Below are 23,508 nucleotides of genomic sequence, written 5' to 3' on the forward strand. Positions count from 1 at the left end.
TATGCTTTGCTCTCCTTAATGACTCAGGCCCAGAGGGTAATTGGTCCATCTTGTTTCTATTCCAAGATATTAACATCTATCAACCAAATACAGTACATATTTGTCTCACACGTTGTATCCTGCTAATTACAATTATGTAATTGTTTATACTTGATGAGATGCACAATGTTTATGAAGCTTAACACATTTATTATGTAACCTTTCATTATTATGTAGCTTTAAAAAATAGGAGGGGGGGGGGGGCAAAATGTGGTAGCTAATGTGCAGCAGGAATTTATTATTCAGTTGGTTATAGCTGGGCATCTAATTTACAATGTTTAAAGTTTCCTAATAGCAATGTCTGTGAGCCAGAAATAGGCGGTACGTCGGTTTTAATAAATATATATAGCAAGTTATCTAAATCTGTCTACAGATACAAAACAATAAAAAATTTGATTTTAAACTTCCTTTAAACTCTGCATATAAGCCTCTCTAAATGGGAAAGGACTTCTGGAAATAGCCAATGCCCATCTGCTGGGTTTTGGAGCATGGCACTGGCTTCCGCTGACACACAAATCTGTTTCTGCCTGCTCCGACCTCATCAGTGCAGGACAAGTTTCTGTGATCCGCAATATGAATAGCCGTAAAAGCAGCCTCACTAGAGGAAAGAATAGTGATGAGACTTTACAGAAATTAACCCCATGAGTTTGAGATATGTGATTTTGCTAAGCTGACGCCATCTTGTTGCCTTATAGCCATTTTGTTCTCTTATAGCTTAAAGACAGAATAGATACAGCTAGTATGTAGGAGTTATTCATTGTTTGCACAAGACTATGCTTATAACCTGTGGCAGCACAGGAGAAAAGCCAACTCCCCCCTGGGGAGTATTCCTGTGTGAAAGTGAGAGAATATAGCAACATCTGTGTAAAGGGAGCATGAGTGGTTAAAACCTTTTGGGGTGTAGTTTTCTGTAATACGTGATTGTTGCTATATAGATATGGACTTGTAACTAATAAAGCAGAGCTAATTGTACACTCGAACCATGCAGTGTATTTAATTCTCTCCAGCTGATGAGCTCAAAAGTGTTTAAGATTAAATATTGGGAATAATTTTCCATCACATTCTTTTTTTCACCCCTGCTATAACTAATGCTGCCCTCACTTAGTTTTCTACTTTCTGTATAGTCTTCAGTTATGAAATGCCTCCTCTGATCGAATGTAAGTTAGCCCAGTAATGTCTTCCATGTTTACTGAAAATCGGTACTTGCAGATAAGACGGAATTCTCCTTTAAATTATTCCATGTTTTGATTATATCTGTATTACAGCTTATATTTGCCCCAAAATGTTGATTATTGTGACCCAAGAAATGCCTTTTGCAGATACTTCTTTGAATCCCAGCAGCAGGATTTTGGCTTTGTATCTCTTGAAAACGCAGCCCTAAGGTGAAGAGTGGTCTGCAGCGACATTACGGTTTAATGTGTAATGATTGAGGTCATAAACTACACCTTTAGTGCTTGCAGTAGCAGCCCTAAACACTAGCGGTCTTCTACCTGGGCCATAATCACCCAGTTGTCTGTAGCTACCATGTTGTATTGGCAAAGAAGTGTTTGGACCTAATAATTACCGGAAGCTAATTTTATAAAAATTAACACATCTTTTAAAAAAAAAAATAGTTCTCTGTGGGGCTGTATTTGCATAATGATTGCATAGTTATGTATTATCAAACCCCAAAAGTAGATCTATATTCAGCGCTTCACTGTCAACGGCTGCTAAGTGGAATCCCAGATATCAACTACACACAAGTTGAAAAATTCAAAGGACAAAAGGATTGGGGATCAATCCAGCGCCAATGATCACTCAAAAGACAGACAAGAGAATAAGCAAATTTATATTCTCCTATGCATTAAATCCATATATTACTTGGTGGATATATTTTTGCCACAGAGTGTTGCACTATTATGTGTTTTTTTGTTTTTTTTCCCTTTATTTTGTCCTTATATTTCACAGTGAGGACTTATGAAAAGTTTCTGCCTCACGACCTCTGAAACGAAGTATCTTTGTGGTACCTTTTACTTCTGTCTTTTGAGTGATCAATGACGCTGGATTGATCGATAATTCTTTTAGTTATGTATTATATTACTAGAGAGAGCCATCCCATTCAGTCTGTTAATGGGTAACCCAGGTAACTTTATCCATGCAGTAAATATCTGTATGCTCACATCATCTCTACTTCCATCGTCACATGGCTTCATACAAAGCCGTATACTCTACAAACTTAGCAGAATCCAGGGCCCTTCAGAATACCTTGCTCTGCATTGTGTACCCATCAAGCCACATACAACACGATATCCAGCCTTGACAGACCACAGTCTCTAAATCTTGTGTATATATAATGCACTAAAACACTAGAGAATTTGGATGGTTTTGACGAGCATTTAAAAACGTTTTCTTTTACAAGACTGACAAATCAATACATAAAGGATTGTTTACTAACTTGCTCAATAGGAGGGAGTATTTAAGTAGCTTTGCAGTTACATAATCGAGTTCAATCAACACCATATGTAATAAAAATGTCTGCAAATAATGGATGCACATGGAATTGCATCCTTTCAACATAATAGTCTATACAGCACACAAATTGCATTTGGCATTCTTCAAAGAAGACATTTGACAGGTCCATTTTTTTTGGACCCAGGAGAGCTTTAATCTGGTGCACTGATTATGTTCTGTGCCCTCTGACTGGCTTCCACCAGACCACACAAAAGTAGAGAAGTGAACGATAGAAAAAAACTGTCCCAGAAGTGAGCTTTTTGCAGCCTGAAGGTCACTTCTGAGGATGAGTTAGGCAGTCGCAGTAGAGAGCTTGCTTCCTCTATACCTTGCAGTTCTCCTTCTTTGCTGTCTGGCGGCAGCAAGCCTGGGATAGAATATAGCCGATAAATGGAACACTGTATTTAAAGGCTCTCTCATGGGAGAACCTGCTGGGTAGGAGGTTGTTTTTGCTTATTGCATAGTGCTCAAGGCACGGTCATGTAACACTGGAATACAAAGTAGCTGTTGGTGTGTTAGAAGGAGGCTGTCACAGTGCAGACTGAGCTCAGAGGGGTGTTCCAAAGCCTCTCTGCTGGCTACATCATGTGCCATGTGAATGTTGTTGCCATGGTAGTTAAAAAAATATAAAAAATCAAATCATTAATTGCAGCCTGACGGGAGGGATGGGGGGGTGTTATAACATTCTTCTTATAGGCTCTCACATTCATTTATGTTTAAAGAAAACACCCCCCCCCCCTCCTGATGTGACTGGATTATTATAGCGAAAAGTTAAAAAAAATATATATATAAAACTGATGCATTAGTCAACAAATTTGGTCAGTGCAAGGAAAGAGCGTTTGCTTTATTTGTATTTTGTAACTGAATAGAGTGATTTAGCTGGTAAATATGCTGCATGTTACATTGCAAAAAGAGTTGTGCAGCACAGTAAACTGTTAGTTTGAAGATAGGATCCATGTGTTATGTTCCTCATTCATCGATGAAGACAATTCTTCATGATAGTACAGGGTGGGGCATAAAGATCTCCCATATTTCGAGGAGCCACTGTGTGAGCTGTAGTGGGGGGTAAAGAAGTGGGATAGATTTACTTCGGTAGGTTAGGCAGTACCAGATCGGAAAACGATTTTGCTATGTATTTTTAGTCTTTGGCCAACTGGATCCACACTGAAAAGAAAATCACCTGGCTGACCTAGAACCGTTAGAACACCAGAAAGTGTGGAAGCAGTGAGAGCATCCATTCTACAATCACCAAGGCTCATCAGCATGCCATGGCACTGGGGATATCAAGAAAGAGTTTGAGGAGAATTTTATTGCCGATTTTAAAATTACATTCTTACAAAATGATGTTGGTTCAAGAATTAAGTGATGGAGATTATGCCAAGCGCAGAGCCCTACGTGAGAAAATTCTTAAACAGGTTCCTGCTGCAGCCGTTCTTCTGAGTAGCAATGAGACTCCCTTCCATATCAGTGGAGCTGTAAACAAGCAGTATGTTCGCTATTGGGCTGAACATAACCCTCGTGAACTCCCACTCCACTCTCCTCGCATAACTGTTTGCTGTGCAGTTGCCGACTTTCGTGTGATCGGACCGTATTTTTTTTTGAGGAAGATGGTGCAACAGTAACTGTGACCTCTGACCAGTATGTTGAATTGTTGGAGACCTTTCTGCGCCCCAAACTGGACTAATGTGGTTACAGAACATGTGTGGTTTCAACAGGACGGCAACACAGCTCACACAGCACGACGTTCACTCGGAGTGTTGAGGGAAATGTTCCCTGGGAGTTTGATCCTCTAAAGGGGAGAAGTGGGGTGGCCGGCACGGTCACCAGATTTAAGCCCATGGGACTTTTTTTCCTTTGGGGATACCTGAAGGAAAAGGTTTTCATGCATCGTCCCCGATCTCTTGAGGATTTGAAGGAAAGGATCAAACAGGAAATCGAAGTCATTCCACCTGATATGACCCGGAGAGTGATGGAGAAATTCCAGGAACGTCTTCAGCAACGATAGCCGCCATTTGATATACTTTTTAAAAAGCATTAAAACAAAACTGTTTTTTATGTTCTTTTCAGAAATAAATACAATGTTTTGCTAAATAGTTGCGTCCATTTTTTTTATACCCTTTCAAAATGTGTGTTTATTCCCCCTCCCTGTACATTCACATCTAGGCAAAGTTTTTATCAGAGGCTGCTCAGTCTTCCATAACTGAGAACTGTTCATGATTTAACAACACATACAAGGTATTGACAAATAAGAAATTATAAGCTGGAATGTCAAAAATACTTCAGGATATCCTATTGCAGTGTTGTCTCATGTGCTATATTTAGTCTTCTGTTTATGCGTATCATCATAGTCTATTGATGTGCATTAAACATATTTCAAAATTGCATTAGCTTTACTTGCTCCATGTACATGAGAACGTGCAGCGCAAAATGCTTTGGTGCTGTAGAGGTGGGCCTAGCACACTACTCTCAAGAGACAGCTGAAAACTAGAAGCACATTTAGTTGTGCAGAGAGGCAGTAAAGTCTGGAGAGGCACACTGTGAAATTGTGAATGTTGCACCCAAATTCCAACCTCCTACCACTTTTATAATCACCCTTTTATTGAATAAAACTTTTTTTATGACTTAAATTAATGTGAACTGACTTTGCGACACTGTGAGATTAGAGCTTTGTTTGACATTGGGCAACGTGCACCTTCTAGTTTAAAAATATGTCCCCATCAATCTTAATGCCTTTTGTATGATTTCAAAAAATAAAATATAAAACAATTAGTAGGTGCTGATAAAATGAATATGTAAGCTGGTAACCATTGTGAGGTTTAGTATCCTGATAGACAGCCATGCTCCGCAGCAAATATACACCTTGAGGATGAAGGTGTTTACTGATGCAATATCACAACTACATTACTGTCTAAAGCTGGGTACACACTACAGGGTTTTTCGTCCAATAATCAGCTCAACCAGCCAACATACGACCGCTTGTTCAAAAGTCGGGTCAGTGTGTGTAGTGACACGATGGTCGAAAGTCGTCTCATTTGGTTGGTCGTACCGTTAAATATTTTCGTTCCAATCTCGTTTCCGTTGTGTAGTGTGTATAAACTTCTGACCGATGTTGCTTCAGTGTGTGCGAAATTGCAATCATTGCTCACGACAACATGGCTGTAAAAAGTCGCTAAAGGGACGTCCGCTCTTCCCTTTATCGTCCTAAGCAAGGCTAGTGTGTATGCAGTCCATGGACCGAGCGATCGGACCATCGATCGCATGTAAAATCGCTCGGCATAAAAAGTTGGTGGAAAATTCTGTAGTGTGTACCCAGCTTAAGTGTAACTCCTGGAGACCCCATTTATACAATAATCTAATATATGAAAAATATAGCAGTTCTTGCAGGAGTGTTACTATTTTAGATAATAGATGTTTCTATCGAATTTTGTTCTGATTGGAAAATCATGCGCAAAAGGGGTTATGGGTGTTTCAGATCGGTTGCATACACTAAACGACATGGTCTAGGAATGTAAAAAAAAGTAATTTAATCACAGCATATATTTATTTCCATCAGATTTTTACTGATGTGCGAATGTACCATTTTGGTAGACTTGCTAGTGGTATTGGTGGAACGTAATAACACTTTTACATTTTTTTTTTTAAAAAAGTTTTATTTTACGAAGTCACAAACCAGAGGTTACAGCTGACATTGTGAATACACAGGTAGAAGACAACGAGAAAATCACACAGGGTCTGCGTCCAGCGCAGATCATGAAGTTCTACATGTCAACCAGAATTTTAAATCAAAAGTAAATGAGTGACCCAAAGTTTTTGTATGGAGAGAAGGAGGAGAGAGAAAAAGAGACAGGCAAGGAAAAGAAAGAGGGAAAGAAGGGAGAAAAATGACTAGATCCATTGAGAGAAATGGGAAATGCTCTAGAAAGAAAAAGAAATAAGACTAAGGGCTAGATTTACTAAGCTGCGGGTTTGAAAAAGTGGGGATGTTGCCTATAGCAACCAATCAGATTCTAGCTTTCATTTATTTAGTACCTTCTACAAAATGATAGCTAGAATCTGATTGGTTGCTATAGGCAACATCCCCACTTTTTCAAACCCGCAGCTTAGTAAATCTAGCCCTAAGATTTGTGTAAGAGGTTGAAGGTGATGTTGGTACTTGCCCATAATATGTTAATGTGTGTTTACTAATAGAAGAATGTAGCTAGCTGGCAGTGCACAGAGCAGAGGCTACTCTATATCTGACTGTTCATTAACAGCCAGCTTACATGCAGGATATAGGGTACCCTCTGCTCTGTGCACTGCCAGCTTTGGAAGCTGCTTTTCTTGTTTTGTTGACCTCAGAATACATGTATTTTCTAAAATAAATTTTCATTTTCAATTAAAGCTTTCAAAACCCAAGTCTCAATCAGTAATTCTGTCAGTAAACATAATCCTTTTTCAGTCTTTCCCAAACAGTGGTTAGTCTAGTCATTTTTTTTAATTAATTTAGGAACCTGCGATAATTTTGACTTCTGACCAGTATAGTTTGCTTGGAGAAACTCAATGTCTTTGAGATTTCAAAACTCTTTGATCTGTCACCAATAGAAAGCTCCATGTAGCTCGAGGACAGACAAGTACTCAACTTCACTTTAACAGGTGGCACAATCAATATAATTTTAGGCTATATTGATATTATCAAGGCACTCTAACCCACTCTTGTTTTTATCCTCGTATAAACTTTAATCCTTTCATTATTTGGGTTATGTTATACCTTTTCTGTACCTAACGGTATAAAATCCCCCAATATAGCCTAAGAATGTATTGCTGTAGTACCACCTTAGTTTTCTGTATATAAACTATAAATTGTCAGTGTGCATGTTTTCTGGAAGGCTGCTGCATTGTATATTGGACACATGAGTCACTGTGGACAGCATAACCATGGGATCATTTGTTGTGTTATATGCAAGGTAGTATGTCAGGTGTGGTTAAAAGAGGGTGTGCTAAGCTTTCACTTGTACGATCACCAATCAGCAGAGTCTTGCTGTAGTGGCTGAAGGAGATTTGTCTCTGATAACCATAGCTCTAAATTATGTAGCTGTAAATATCTCCAATAGAAATAGTTAAGGAAGGAGCCTGAGGTTCCCCAAAGACCTACATAAGAATAAACCTTAATACTATCAGGGTCAGGGCCGGATTTACCATTAGGCAACCTAGGCAATTGCCTAGGGCCCAGCGGTCTCCAGAGGGCCCTCTCAGGGCCGGCGGTGAGACCAACCTTTAAAAATGGGCCGCTACTTATGGGCCAGTGCTATGTGCTTGCCCCCCTGGGCTAAAGTCTGCCAGCCAGTCCCTGAATAGGGCTATATGTTATGCTAAAAAACTATAGTGCTATGGATTTTTTCAGGGAGGGGGCACCAAACCAGTTTCTTGCCTAGGGCCCTATGAGGTCTAAATCCGGCTCTGATCAGGGTTATAAATAAATCGTTATGGAGCAAAGCAAAAAACATTGGCCAAATTTACATTTTGTTCAATGTCAGCAGCTTTGTCAAAGTTATTACCTTTTATTTATAAAGTGCTGATCTGATAACTTTGCTCTGTACATGGAACATATTATACAAACAAATTTCATACAATATCATGAAACAGAAGGAATAAAATGGTCCTGGCCATAATTGATTACAATCCAAGAGATGTGGAGAACAATAAGCACTGTCTAACTCTGCTACTCCCTCTATTGATCCCTATTTCCTCCAGAAGTCAATTCATTTATCTCACCCTCACCTTCAAGACCATCGCCAACTCCTCTCCTTACTATATATCTGACTTGGTCCCAAGCTACATTCCCTCTTGCCCCTACGATCTGCCTCTGACTTAGACTTCTACTATTCTCTGGTACCCACAGGGGTCACCAAGATTGACCGAATGAGAAACAGAGATGGCAGCAGAAATGAATGTTGGATAAAGAATACGCACTTAGAAATTTTGTTTTTGTTTTTAAATGCAGATGGCAGTGTCTTAGTAATGCTTACATGTTAAAGATTGTCCTGTTGAATTAATCTGTATATCACATATAGCCGGTTCTGGTAGACTGGGTAACTTTTGCGTTGGTTAAAAAGTAGGTTACAACAGAAGCGTTTTATTCAAATAATTTGGATAATAAAACAAATTCACCTTACAAACTAATTGTAATACAGGCAACTAGATCCACAAACAGCTGTCTGGGGTGCTAATAGAAGAGCCAAATTGAGATATTTGAAGTAGGACATATGACTACACATGAAGCATATCTGCATTGCAGCTGGTTCGGATGCATGATGCTTGCTTGCATACTAACAATTTGAGTATCAGTTTGCTCCTGTTCTAATTGCAAACAATGCTAATTGTAAAGGTCATATAATGTATGCGTGTGTATGTATAATTTAAAAGTAATCAATTCAATTACATAGCAGTGCTGTGCCAGCATTCCAAAGTCTCCCATATACCATCCGCTGTCTGTCATCCACACTGCTCTGAGGACAGACCTGTGGCCACCATCATACAGTATAAGCGTCTCTCCAGATTTCAGCTCTGGGCCTAGAATAGGGGTAGAGAGATCTTGTAGTGCTTACAAGGGTAGATCGCCCTAGAGTGTCCTGCTTATGAGGACAGTGCTGGCATTTGTGCAATATTTTCTTTAACCATTTTATCATATTTTGATGGCAGAAACTGTTACTTCTGTAATTAAGTATTTGAATCCATATTGAATAATTCACACCAGTCCCTGCACCATTGGAGTGCTCCAGTCTATATTTTCTACCACATGAACACACGCTATGGTCTATTTTTTTCCCCAGAAACCAATTATCCTACCTGTATGGTTTTTGACTGTGAGGAAACAAGGGGGGAACCTACAAACTCGACCCAATTGGGGCCCCGGTCGGAATAGAACCTATGGCCCCAGTCCTGTGATACAGCAGTGCAAACCTCTGTGCAGCCCAGAACTTAAGATTACTGAAATGTATTTGCAGTATGCTATAGATTTTATTCTGCCAACTGAGAGAGCACTGATCAGAATCTTATAACTACACTAATCAGCTGTGCAATACATATTTGCACTGTACCTGTGTAACAGATGACCCTAACTTTTTTTGAAAAATTATATGACCATACGACATTAAATTAAAAGTATTCTAGCTGAACGAAATATCACCAATAATAAACAGTAATTATACTCTGGAGAGTATTTATTTCGTTTTTTTTGACATTGGTAGTTTTAGTTTCTCGCTGCACTTACAGTATAATTTTACTGTTTAACATTGTATTTCTCATGTACTCTATTTGACATTAGCTATTGCATTAAGCCATGTTTGTGCATTATCTGTCTTATACAGTGACCCAGCACTCTTCCATACACCCTGATTAGAGGGGTGTAGTTTGGATTGAATTAGGATTTTCTCTGCCTTGTCATTTCATGAAATAAGTTGATTGGGGGTCTGTTTGTTTTTGTACGCCGCTTTGTTTTAGATTATGTGGGATATGCTAGAAATATGTGGTCAAACAACTGCCAACTGTCTTCTATAAATATGGTACACTATATTTTCATTTAGAAATTTTGTTGCCTATGTCAATTAATGGAAAATTTTGGGCTTTATTGAAGTATGTAAGTCTTGGCTATGGAAGACATCAGCTGAGTAGTAGTTCAAAGGTTTAATAGTGTTTCATATTAATAGAACCCCTAAATGGCTACAGTTCGGTGCACATTTGCCTGTCTTTGAGGATGGAGAGTGGGTTTGCAGGCAGCATTACACTGTGGAAGATGACAAAAAATTTATTAAAACAACATTTTTCACCCTCTTGTTTACTCTGTGGGGGGGAAAATCCATCCTGGAGTTGGTGTAATGCAGTGTTTCTCAACTCCAGTCCCCAGGACCCCCTAGCAGTACATGTTTTCCATATCTCCTTGCTGGAGCACAGGTGTATTCATTACTGACTGACACATTGTAGCAGGTGGTATAATTATTTCACTGGTCACCTGGCAATTCTGCACTGTTAGTGGGTCCTGAGGATTGGATTTGAGAAACACTGCTGTAATGGAACCCACAGAAACCACTAATTTTTTTTCTATTGTCCTTTTCGGGTAATGATTAATAAAACTGAAAAACAATGCTCATTAGATTGAGGAGAGGAAACTGATTGGAAACTATACGTATACACAGAAATGTCCATTTCCATTCTGACTGTATAGTAGTACACACGCCACTTTGCAATGTATCCTTCTCCAGTAAGTGGAACCTGAGATCTATTCTGGCCATGGTGATATTGCTATCCGTTTACTCCAGTCTGACCCTGGCTTCATTTTAATGGCTCCTTAATTTATTAAGGAAATGACTGTGGACATGACACCACTGCTTCTGATTAACTTTACATACAAATAAATGGTCTTATTGATTCCAGCCAAACACACTAACTAGAAAACCGTATAATATTACAATTTGTCTTTATACTTATTGGTCTTGATATTGGTGATTTATACACATTATGTTATTTCAATGGAGGTAGGGTATTTAGGTTTGTTGAGATTATATAGTTTATGGGTTTTGGTTGTTTTTGTAATTGAAAATTTGAAAATACAGATTTAGACAATTTGATCGTTTAACAAAAAATGATTGTTCAAAAGCATCCAATTAATATACTGATGTGTGTATGTCAGTATGCACATTCTTTTGTAGCAGTGTTTTACGGGCATACAATGTAGTGTGGTTTTGTTTTGAAACCCGATTTGATTGCCTGCATGTGTCAACATAATTGTTTTGCACAACCTTTTGTTTGTTGTCACGAGGGAAATTTGAAGGATAACTAGCAGACTAGCATGTTACTTGTCTTAGTATTTTTATTTTGCATAGTGATTGTTACTACAGGACTGTTTTAGTCATTCAGACAACACTAAAGTGTCTTATTTGAAATGTGAAAAGAGGAAGAGATATATGATGAGTCATGTTATTATCTTGTAGTGTCATTGGGGGAAGCCATAGTTAAAAACCTGGTATTAGCCAAGTTTTTTTTAGGGGAAAATTTGTACCTAGGTGTCAGTAGTTAGAAGGTGCTGGGATTTTCACTGTTAAAGTCCAGTCAAATGCATTCTCATTATACACTGCTTAGGCTGAATACAAAACTGTGCACTTCATCTGTCATAGCCATCAGCTGAAAAAATTGTGACTCTGCACACTACATAGAGATCTATGAACACTACCAGTCATGAGTGCATACACACTGCAGAATTGGAATGTCAAATGAAACAATATGATGTGCTTTGGAATGTGTGGCATGGTGGCTTAGTGGCTAGCACTTCTGCCTAACAGCACTGGGGTCATGAGTTTGATTCCTGACCAGGGCCTTATCTGTGTGGAGTTTGTATGTTCTCCCCGTGTTTGTGTGGGTTTCCTCCGGGTGCTCCAGTTTCCTCCCACACTCCCCAAAATATACTGGTAGGTTAATTGGCTGTTATTAAATTGCCCTTAGTGTGTGTGTGTGTGTGTGTGTGTGTGTGTATTAGGGTATTTAGACTGTAAGCTCCAATGGGGCAGGGACTGATATGAATGAGTTCTCTGTACATCGCTGCAGAATTAGTGGCGCTATATAAATAGCTGATGATCGTTCATCGTTGCAGCGTACATCCGGCCAAATGGGCTTTTAATCGTTTGATTAGCCCAATAATCTGCTGAAAAAATTGTTGTGTGTACTCAGGCTTACTCCTTTGGCATAAGTAAACAATATGAAGCTCCAGGGCTAACATGAATACCTCACCTACATTGTAACAGATAACATAACACAATCTCGTATATTATCTTAACGCTGATAATCAAACACAGTATGGGGGTGAGCAGAGACATGGGGAATGAAAACATACTGAATGCTGATAGTCATAATGTGTGCGAGGACAGGCGATCTAGGGGGATAAAAGTACGTATTCCTCCGGTGTCGTCACAATCACTCACAGCATAAGACGTCTATACATCAGTTGGCAGATTTCTTTCTCATCAGAGCTGCAGACTGTTTCAGTAGCATTATGCGCTTATTTAATCTAAAAATCACCACTGTCCCTGCTAAGCTGTAATGACCTCTCAGCTGACCTGTAACTGATGCCAGCACAGCACCTTCTCTCTTCTATTCACACTAATTATAGTCCAGAAGAGCAGGAAGGTTTGTTTGACCTACGGTATTCCAGCGCAAGATGCTGACGATATTAAAATGTCATTGAAGCCATGGCACTGATCAGTTATAGCTTGGAAGGCACTGTGATGGAGTTTTTTTTTATCAGAATAGGTAGCTTAATTTTAATACCCATTAAAAAAAATTACTAGTTTTGTACAGCCCTTCTCACTGAATAAAGCTTTCTAAAAATAAATACATTATTGTTTGGTAATAGCTGAGCAAAGTATTGTACTATTTATAGGCCAAAGGGTGCACCAATTCATTGGAGCAATCAGGATGTTCTGTTAAGAAGTACAAATATGCAGCTGTTTGGGCAGAAGACAATTCAATACAAATGAAGTGGAATAAATCCTTTATATAAACAACTTACATTTTCTTTTCTTTTTTTTATTTTAAAAGCGGCGTTCCCAGTTACTTGATCAGTGTTCGCTGACTCAGTGTTTCCATTAGTGGGACTGCATTTTGGGATAGTTTTGGGGCTTCTCCTTTTTTGGGGAATAAGGAAATCCCAAATTGTAATTCTTTTGGAAGGTTTATGGCTGGTGACTACATCACAGCTTTGTAACCGCTGGAAAGGTGGCCAAGTGTGGGTGTCCAAATTAGCTGGGATATGACTGCTCAGCACAGGGGCCTGTTGATAGTCTGGTGACTGCACACACAAACCAGTGGTGGCCATCCTCCAAAAATAAGCACAATAATGCTCTGATGTAACAAGATTTTTATTTATCATCAAACTCCTCCTGCCTGATATTGTAGCTTATGTAACATATTTAAGTAAAGCTGCAATCTACTGAACCTAGATGTCAAAGTAAAAATGTTGAGATGGACGACCACTGTGGTTTCCCACCAATTTGATTTCACACCAAGAAAGTAGGGGCCCAGTAGTTCTGGTGGTATAATGCTCTACACTTACAGTGGAACCTGCGCATTGCCATGTACAAAGTTCTAGGATTTCAGTGAACCAGGTGTCTACCCAGAATATCGGTGGCCAATGGAGGTTCTGCAATGCTTCCTGTGGTCTGTTATATATAAGAGCTGTCTAACATGGCAGTTTCTGTGCTGTGGCTGGCAATGGGGTCTCTAAAGTTGGGGGGTTTGCGCAATGTGGGTCTGCTTCAAGTGGCCCTCAATGTTATAATCATGAGTACATAGTGCTGAGATTATGTTCTGGGTCACTAAGGAGATTTTAGGTGGGGGCGACAAGCTTACACAAGGCCCTATAGGTTTCAATCTGGCTCTTAGTATTTTTCTAATAATAATGATGCAAAATCTACAGAAATATGTGAATTCCGTGTTTTGAACTAGTGCTTAAAGAACTGGATTTGTCTTTGTACATGCAGCATACAAGGGAGTCCTACACGCAATGAGTTTGTTTTATGGAAAATGATTATTTTCATATTCTGTACACTAAAGATTTTAATAAGTTTTAAACATAAGCAACTGGTTACTGCGATTTGTGAGTCAGATACTGTATGTGAGATGTCTATCAATTTACACTGCAATTAATTATTCTAGCAGGAGTTTCATGAAGCAAATTGGTACAGAGAAGCGTCTGTTCAGACAATCGTGAGGGAAGGCCTGTAACAGGATTTTGTATAATGTGGTGGCCTATTTTTCAACAGAAGATTAAATTCCACAACTACTTTAATATTCAAAACACAGAGGATCATCGTGTGGCTACATCTATAAAATCCACTGCTTTTTCATTAGAAGCCTAATGTATGATATGCTTGGTTTTTTAAAATAAATAAATAAAAAAAATAAATATATATATATATATATATATATATATATATATATATATATATATATATATATATATATATACATACATACATACATACATACATACATACATACATACATACATACATACACACACACACACACATATACTCCGATCAGCCACAACATTAAAACCACTGACAAGTGAAGTGACATTGATTATCTCGTTATAATGGTACCTGTGAAGGGGTGGGATATATTGGGCAGCAAGTGAACAGTCAATTCTTGAAGTTGATATGTTGGAAACCGGAAAAATAGGCCTTTTCTTTTATATCACGTGGACGGTCAGGTACGTGTGCGTCGTTTTCCTGGTGAAGAGATGATACTTGATGCACTATGGGAAGAAGGCGAGCCGGCGGAGGCAGTGTGATGCTCTGAACAATGATCTGCTGGGAAGCCTTGTCTCCTGGCATTCATATATATGTTACTTTGACATGTACCATCTACCCAAACATTGTTGCAGACCAAATACACCCTTTAATTTCAACGGTATTCCCTGATGACAGTGACCTCTTTTAGCTGGATAATGCGCCCTGCCGTACTGCAAAATTTGTTCAGGAAGGGTTTGAGGAACATGACAAAGAGTTTAAGGTGTTGACTTGGCCTCCAAACTCCCCAGATCTCAATCCAGTCACGCATCTGTGCGATGTGCTGTTAAAAATAAGTCCGAGCCATAGAGGCCCCACCTCGCAACTTACAGAGCTCACAGGACCTGCTGCTAACGTCTTGGTGCCAGATACCACAGGACACCTTCTGAAGTCTTGTGGAGTCCATGCCTCAACGGGCCATTGCTGATTTGGTGGCACGAGAGGGGCCTACACAATATTAAGCAGGTGGTTTTAAAGTTGTGGCTGATCGATGTATATGTCCATGCATACAGTGGTATGCCATACCGCCACTTCTACTTCCTTCATTGTAAAACTGTCTAATTCCATTCACTTACATTTTCCATAACGCCACTTCTAAATTTCAACTTTAACCACTGTATGTGTATATTATATAATTAAGTAGACATTGGTTCACTGCACTGTATACAGACTGGGGTACAAGAGGCGAGTTTCCCTCATTGCATAAACAAAGAAACAGATGCTCTGCACTCACCTAATGCACACTGTGTTCCGAATAATATTTTATATTTATTATAGATTATTCATGTAGACATGGAAAATATTTGATTTCATATTTATAAAACCATCCCTGCTTATATTTTTGGTTCACAATTGGAAGGCCAAATGTAAGAAACTGCTGACTTGAATAAAATCATTCATGAATGCAAGAATTGATGTACTAGTGTGCAATCTCGCCTCACTGTTTTAAAGCCTTGTTGGAATTTGATGTACATCTATTGTTTTTTCTTTTAAGGCCTATCTGTGTTTTATTTTGCCTTACTTCTTTTATGTGAAGGGTTTTTCCTGCCTTCACGGTGTCAGGTGATAAAACACATTCATATGTGTGTAAGATTCTTGTCTTCTCCAATTCTTAACTGTTGTATACACATAATGAAAGTAGCCATTTAGTGGGCTGAATTAAGACTCATGAGTTAGCAGCATATTTCCCTAGAAACGAATATTAAATGAGGTATGCATCCTTATGACTAATAGTTGTCTGTAAAATAGCCGCCTTTAACAGTGTATACTAGACAAATATTGCTTGAGGTCCACAGATTTATTGTTAAAATTGCTGTCTCTGTAGATGTACAGTATGTGTCATTTTTGTGATGAAGTAACTTCATAGTAAATGTATTTTACCTGTGACTCTTTAAAAAGCTGCACTATTTTTAAACTGTATTTTGCGCAAGATAGTGAATAGATTTTTAATAATAGTCTTTTATTTTCCTTGCATTAAAGGCGCTATGGCTTGTGGTCCCGATTACGAATGTTTCTAATTGCACTAGTTGGCCTCTACATAGCCATTCCATTCCTTGTGAAGATATGTCCTGCAATACAAGCTCAGCTGGTCTTTTTAAATTTAGGTAAGTGTTTTATAACTTTCTATTGATTAAAAAATACTTGTTATCACATCCCATAAAAACTAATTTATTACTTGCATGTTAAGATTTAATGTCTGTGCTTGTCCAATAGTATGGCCTCAATTATCATGAATACAAGAAGCTGTCATATATGAAAATGCAAAATGTTGAGGAACATCTGTATATATATAAAAAATGGTATATTTTTTTTTTTAAATGTTTAACTGAAACGTATTCCATACTCCCTATACTCGAGTATATGCAACACAGGTCAACTGTTGAGGATTTCTTCATCCCATCAATTCAGAGGAGTTTTGGACCTCAGTGACCAAACCAATTTTCATGGTTTTTCCTAAGCATTTACTAGAAATACCTTTTTTGTTTTATCTACTCCAAAAATTGGATTTTATTCAAGAATCTGTCCAAGATTATTTTCAAACACCTAATGCAGTCCTACCCTTATACAACCTCCTATTCTTTTTACTTAAAGCCTCACGTCATGTACCCCTTCTGGGTGTGTCCTCCTCCCCAACCCAGACCTCCTCTGTTACCAGAATTCTCATTGATGGCAGAAAGACAAGTGAGCTGTCGGTGCTGGTGGACTTTGTTACTGCAGCTAGGACAGGGTGTGCATTAAATGTACAATTGATTCAGTTATTATCATAGATTATCAGAGATTTGTAAGGCGCCACAGTGCTCTGCAGCACCGTACAGTAGGGAAAACAGGACAAACATAAAACAAGGACATACAAGGTAGACAAAATAAATACAGACATGAATACAAATGGATGACCCTGCTCATTAGAGAGCTTACATTCTAAATGGAAGAGGGCACAGCTGAAACAAGAGGCGTAAGTGGGACTTAGAGTGGAGATTGGTACAGGTGAGATAGTGTATTACTGTGAATAGTATCATCAGGGATAAGGTAAGCTTTAAAAAAGAGATGGGTTCTAAAGATTTGAAGACTGTGGGGAAAGCCCGATTGGGCGTGGTAGGGAATTCCGTAAGTGGGGAGCAGCATGGGAGAAGTCTTGTAGGTGCGAATGGGAGTTGGTTACCAGAGACGAGACAAGGTGCAGGCCAGAGGTTGATCTAAGAGGATGGGAGGGGGAGTATTTTAGTATGAGGTTTGAGATGTATGAAGGGGTGGTGTTGTTGAGGGCTTTGTAGGTAAGGGAGAGTAATTTTGAATTGGATTTTAGAGGGCACAGGAAGCCAGTGTAGGGATCTGCAAAGTGTTGCATCAGACGTGGAGTGGTGTGAGAGGAAGATCTAAGCACTACGGCTCTTTCCACACCCCGTGGCGGTGGGTATGGGGTAACAAATGGTAAAAAAAAAAATTGAATGAAACGTTATTCCACATTGGTGAACCACAGGTCCCAGCAAGCTCGGGCCATTTAGCCAGATCTTCTGTTAAATCCAGAGCTGCATATACTAAATGCATACAGAGTGGGAGTTTGAATCTCATTCCAGTACAGTCAGACTCCCACGTCAGACACACAATGTAGAGGGATTATTTGCTCCAGATTTGGATTGCCCACTTTTCCAGAGTATAGGGATACATAAATTGTAGGGCCAGAAACAAGTATACTGTTTATATCAGGCCCTAAAACTGAGCCAATGACCTTAAAGAGTAATAGGAGACTCCGGCATTTATCCAGTAGAGCTGTATATGACATGACAGCTACAATTTGATTCGGTTTAATATGGATATTTTAACTAATTCTGGGGCTATTCTGCTCCCTCCTAAGGAAATCTCTAGTGATCTTCCACCCTTCATACAGAAAACTTCAAACCATGAGGACTTGAGGGTGGCAGTCAGAAAAACAAAAAATGTAATATATTGAGATGTTGCCATTGGTACACCCCTTACTAGATATATACTTACACCCTGCAGGCATTGTTGTGTCCAAAGGTTTCATGTTCAGAACCTAGAAGTGACATCATTAAAATATGACATTTCTGTTTTACGTCTACACTGAATTTGCACTTGCTGAGCTCCGTCTCCTATAGAAGTAACACTGCATTAACTAGTTCATTGCTGGTCTACGTCCTATTAGAGGGTTAGTCATATAGTTTACACAACAAGGCACTTTTATAGTAAGGAACCAATATACTCTCCCACCATCTTTATCCCCACACAATATTCTGTTGAACCAAGAGCCTAGTCCAGGTAAGGTATATCCGGGCAATTATTTAAGTTAATGAACTTTTTCCAACATTATGAATTTTCTGATCTAGTATCTCTTGCTCATGTAGTAAGTCAAACATTTTACTAATTTTCAGGTAGTTATAATTTATATAATGTTTGATGCATTGGGTACATAGAAGGAGGTAAAAAAGCTCTCCTATAACTCCTTTCCCTATTGACATTTGGGGATGCTTAGTTTTAAGCTGCTAATCAAACATTCTCACAGACACTACATTTACAGCATCTGCAAACACTGCCTGTTTATTTACTGTAGTTCATGACTTGGCAGTGACACATAAAATGAATGTGCTCATGTGCATTGTATCCTGTTAAACAGCTAATTCTTATGTTTATGGAGCTCATCATCCTCTACACTCCTCTTGATACTCAGAGCTTCAATCATTAGAATGCAGTCAGAATGGTGAATTGGAAAGTGGTAATGTGAGTCATGGCACCTCTTGTTTTATAATGTATAACCTGTCTATCGGTGAAAGTATTGACCTGGTTATTGCCTGTGGTGAATCATAATTGTAGGAAAAAATGGTTGCGTGTAAGTTTTTCATAATGATGTGTAACACCGGCACCCTTCTGGTGATGTACACACAAACAACTTCTTGCATGGTTCTTTGCTCTTTAGTGTCAGAATGGCAAAGTAACTGATAACACAAAGTTCCACACACTTTCTCGTGACCCTAATGCTAAGTTAACAGAGAACAGCTCCCTAAACACTGGCCAACTTGTTCGGCATAGGTCACAACACACAATGAACAACATCCCTCTAACTTGATAGGCATGTGACACCCCCACCTGGTTATAGAGGAGTTCTCCTCAGGTGCTCTGCTTGATGAGTCTCCATGCAGAAACACCCAGTCAGATGCTGTTAGCTGTGGAAAAGGACACCTATAAACCACTTCAAAATATGTACGTTAAATCACGCTTGTAATGAACAGAAAGGAATTAGTTATAAGGATTAACAAATAACATAATTGTGGGGTATAAGATCTAATTGTAACTGCAGTGTAAATAATGTATATCAAATGAATACATTGATAATTTGAGCTACTCTGTAAACTAAGGTGTAAAATATAAAGCCAGAAGTACTGGTGTGTCTTTATTTGGTGTGACTGCCCCACTCTGTGTTAAAAGATAACCCTGTCCCCTTAAGCTGAGCAGCTTCAAAGAACACCTGGGGCAAGCTTATGTCCTGGTATAGGATGGGGTTTTGACACCTGAATAGACTTTTAGGAACCACTCAGCATGTTGTCTTACACAAGGATGATGGCTTGCTATATTTAATATAGACAAACATAATTCAGTTTTCAAAATGCAAATTACAATAAATATAATTAGTAGTCAACCACATATTTATAAATAGCACGATGAAGAGCAGCCCATACGTCTAATAAAGCTGCCTGTCACTCTGAAATGTGAGGAAATGAGTATCTGCTCACCTAATACACTGGACCTGTTTGGTATCTATAAATTTGTAAATATGTATTGGATTTATTAATAATAAAATTTGGTCTGTGTGACACTCCCCAGGAAAGTTATGTGCATTTCAGAATGGGATATCAAACAGAGATTTAAATCATGGTTGTAAAACTGTGTCACAGGCCCCCCCTGAGGAGAAACCCCCAAAAGTTTTGGAAGTGTGAGCCTGTGTTGGGGAGGGACCAGTTAAGTCTGTAACCTTAGAGACTGGTGAGTGCAAGATTAAGGATGGAATCCTGTGTGTCTCCTTATAATAAGCTTCCAAGTCACGAGTGTGCAGAGGGTGGTTTGTGACACGTAAAGGTAGTCAGGAGTGGCTTGTTTGAATATATGATAAGACATTAAATCAGGGAGTGGCTAGAGGTGCCTATAACTGACAACATTCTTTATTATTATTTTGTCACACATATGTCCTACACATGTATCTCTTTAAGCTATAAGCACTATTGTACAAATGTGTAACTGTGTTTGCAGTCTTGCCCTGCAGACTGTCTGCTAAATACCAAAATCCTCTTTTAGAGGCCTGTGGAAAACCAGTCCATTTGTCACACATACTAAGATTGGATGTTCAATATGGATGTAGGCCTAAAAGAAACTATTTGAAAATGGGAGGAAATCTATTGAGGAATGAAGAGATGGACCTTTATATACTAGGCCCTAGTGTGAGGGTTTGGCAAATTTTGTCTGATCTCATGTTTCATGTTTCAAGATTACTATTAAGAGTCTATTAATGCTCTTTACACAATGAAGTCTGGAACCTTGCACCAGAACCTATTATTTTTTATACAAATTGCAATGTCTGGGAATAGATGGGTAATCAAAATATAATTAGTTTTTGGTTCTAATCCACTACAGCAATAGTAAGCTTGACATCTGCAGGCTAACCTATGGACACCACCTAGTAAGAAGGGCAGAACTGTAGTAGAACAATAAATATATTCAAAACGGTCATTTTTAAGATACAGCATTAAATTGCACATTCCTTTGTATATATGTTTAAACATTGATGTTATTATATAGCATATTACAAATATTTAGTTTTTAATAGTAGTTCCAAACACCCTTGAAGGACCATGTACAGCCACTGCTTGGACAGAATGAAATAGAAGGCCTTTGATGTGTACACTTGCGAACATGGTCATTTTCTTGTATTTCAGTGAGGTTTCCATATTTTATTGACCTGAAGAGGCCTCAGGATCAAGGGTTAAATCACACATGCAATTTCTACCTGCAGCCAGAGGAGGATGCATCTATTGGTGTCTGGTAAGATGTACTTACAATATTTCTTAACTATGCATGTCAATGTAAGCAGTGGTGATTTAGAATTGACTTTCAAGTTTTCAATCCACTCATAAGGCATAAGTGGACATGATCAGACAGAGGAGAGACTTGTGTAGCAAAAGGGCCTGAACGTTTAATTAGCAGCAGCAGCTATTTATATAGCGCCACTACTTCCGCAGTGCTGTACAGAGAACTCACTCACATCAGTCCCTGTCCCATTGGCGCTTACAGTCTAAAGTCCATAACACACATATACTGACCGAGAGAGACTAAGGTCAATTTCATAGCAGCCAATTAACCTACTAGTATGTTTATTTTTGAGTGTGGGAGGAAACCGGAGCACCCAGTGGAAACCCACTCCACACAGATAAGACCATGGTCAAGAATCAAACTCATGACCCCAGTTCTGTAAGGCAGAAGTGAGAACCACTAAGCCACCGTGCTGCCCATAATGTTACAGCAACAAGTGTAACAGCACTTTCACAACACATGATGGTTTAGTAGTAGTAGTAAAATATGAAATACAATGAAAAATGGAAACAATATTTCTGATTGATTTAAGGTCTCATACCAACCAGCATTAAGTATGTGCATTTTCATTGCTAGTAAACCATGTAAAGTGGTATGATACTATAAACTATTGTTTCTTGTGTCACCAGACCCACTGCTGCTGTTACTAGCATTTGCTTGTGTTGTGGTGGTGTTTTGTTTGTGTGGCAGTTTTCAAAACGTCTCTTATGCCATCCACATGCGTTTTGCTGTGGGTAAACCTATTCTGGAAACCTAGAAAGTGCCTTAAGGGAGCTAGGTATTCTAGTGATAATGATAGCAACAAATTTATACGTTTGTTACTAGTATTATTATTACTTGCACAAAACTCTATCGTGGTCCCTGGCGTCAGAGTTGACAATATTCTGCCTTTATAATTCTGTGATCTTCTAGCTAGGTGGAAAGACTGCATTGTGAAATACCAGCATAACTCTTGGAAAAAGCAGCAGGTGTATACAGATGAACATATATGTTAAAGCAAGCAAGGTTATTGCACACAATGCCTAGACATCAAAGTAACAATTACACAGCTTTACTTACTCTTTTGTATCCTGAACATTTCAGTGTGTATCTATCACATTGTATGCTTTTGCTGCAGGCAGAAATTACGCTTGTCAGATTTTTGTTTGAATCCGCATCATAGGCTATAAAATAAATGAGACAGCAAGCGGATAAACTGAGGTTATACCATTGTGAAACCTTCAAATAAATTACTGTGATTTATTTTATTTTTTTTATTATATACAGCACTTGATATGTACACTTTGGGCCCGAGTCATTAAGGAGAGCGAAGCATAAAAAAAGGAATAACTTTGCACCTGGGTAAAACCATGTTGCACTGGAGGGGGAGGTAAATTTAAAATGTGGGGACAGATTTATAGTTTGGGTAGAGCAGATCCTAGATCAACTCTAAATTTCAGTGTAAAAATAAAGCTATCAAGTATTTGTGTGCTAGTTGAAAAAACAGCCAGTATTTAACTTATGTGCAAAATAATAAACTAATTTGCACCCCTTGCATTGTAACATGGTTTGTCCCGGAAAAACATTTACTCCTATTTTTTGTCTTACTCTCCTTAATGACTCAGGCCCTTTGGCTGTTCTGCTGAAATCTTACTTGAGATGTTGTATTGTAAATGTCTTAATTTATTTTTATCTCAAGCATATATTGAGTCAGGTGATTGTCCATGAAGTATTATACAAGTGTGCACCAGGTTTAGGCACTGTTTGTCATCAGTATACAGTTTGCCAATGATCTTGAAATACCAGTGAGAAAATAAACATTTTGGCAACTTGCTGTATTGGGCCCAGAGCCATCAGCCTTTGATTTATTTTCTTTTTTGTTTGTAAAAAAACAAGCAAAAAATAGACCAAAGCGTATAGGCCCACAGACGGCCACCTGCCAGTGAAGTGTGTGTGTGTGTGTGTGTATATATATATATATATATATATATATATATATATATATATATATATATATATATATATATATATATATATATATATATATATATATATATAAAGTTCTTTTTAGTTGAGAGCTCTCCAT

General features: G+C 38.5%; 1 protein-coding gene across 5 annotated transcripts in view; it reads left to right on the forward strand.

Annotated features, from left to right (window-relative positions):
* Window positions 1–23,508, forward strand: part of ABHD12 (abhydrolase domain containing 12, lysophospholipase) — a 95,769-nt gene that overhangs the window by 38,389 nt on the left and 33,872 nt on the right. For all 5 annotated transcript variants that reach the window (XM_075203784.1, XM_075203786.1, XM_075203785.1 and 2 more), the window contains 2 exons: window positions 16,329–16,453; window positions 21,290–21,395. In XM_075203784.1, the coding sequence (XP_075059885.1) occupies window positions 16,329–16,453; window positions 21,290–21,395 (231 nt within the window). The remainder of the gene's footprint in view (window positions 1–16,328; window positions 16,454–21,289; window positions 21,396–23,508) is intronic.

The sequence above is a fragment of the Mixophyes fleayi genome, chromosome 3 (assembly GCF_038048845.1).
Source record: "Mixophyes fleayi isolate aMixFle1 chromosome 3, aMixFle1.hap1, whole genome shotgun sequence".
NCBI classification, from domain to species: Eukaryota; Metazoa; Chordata; class Amphibia; order Anura; family Limnodynastidae; genus Mixophyes; species Mixophyes fleayi.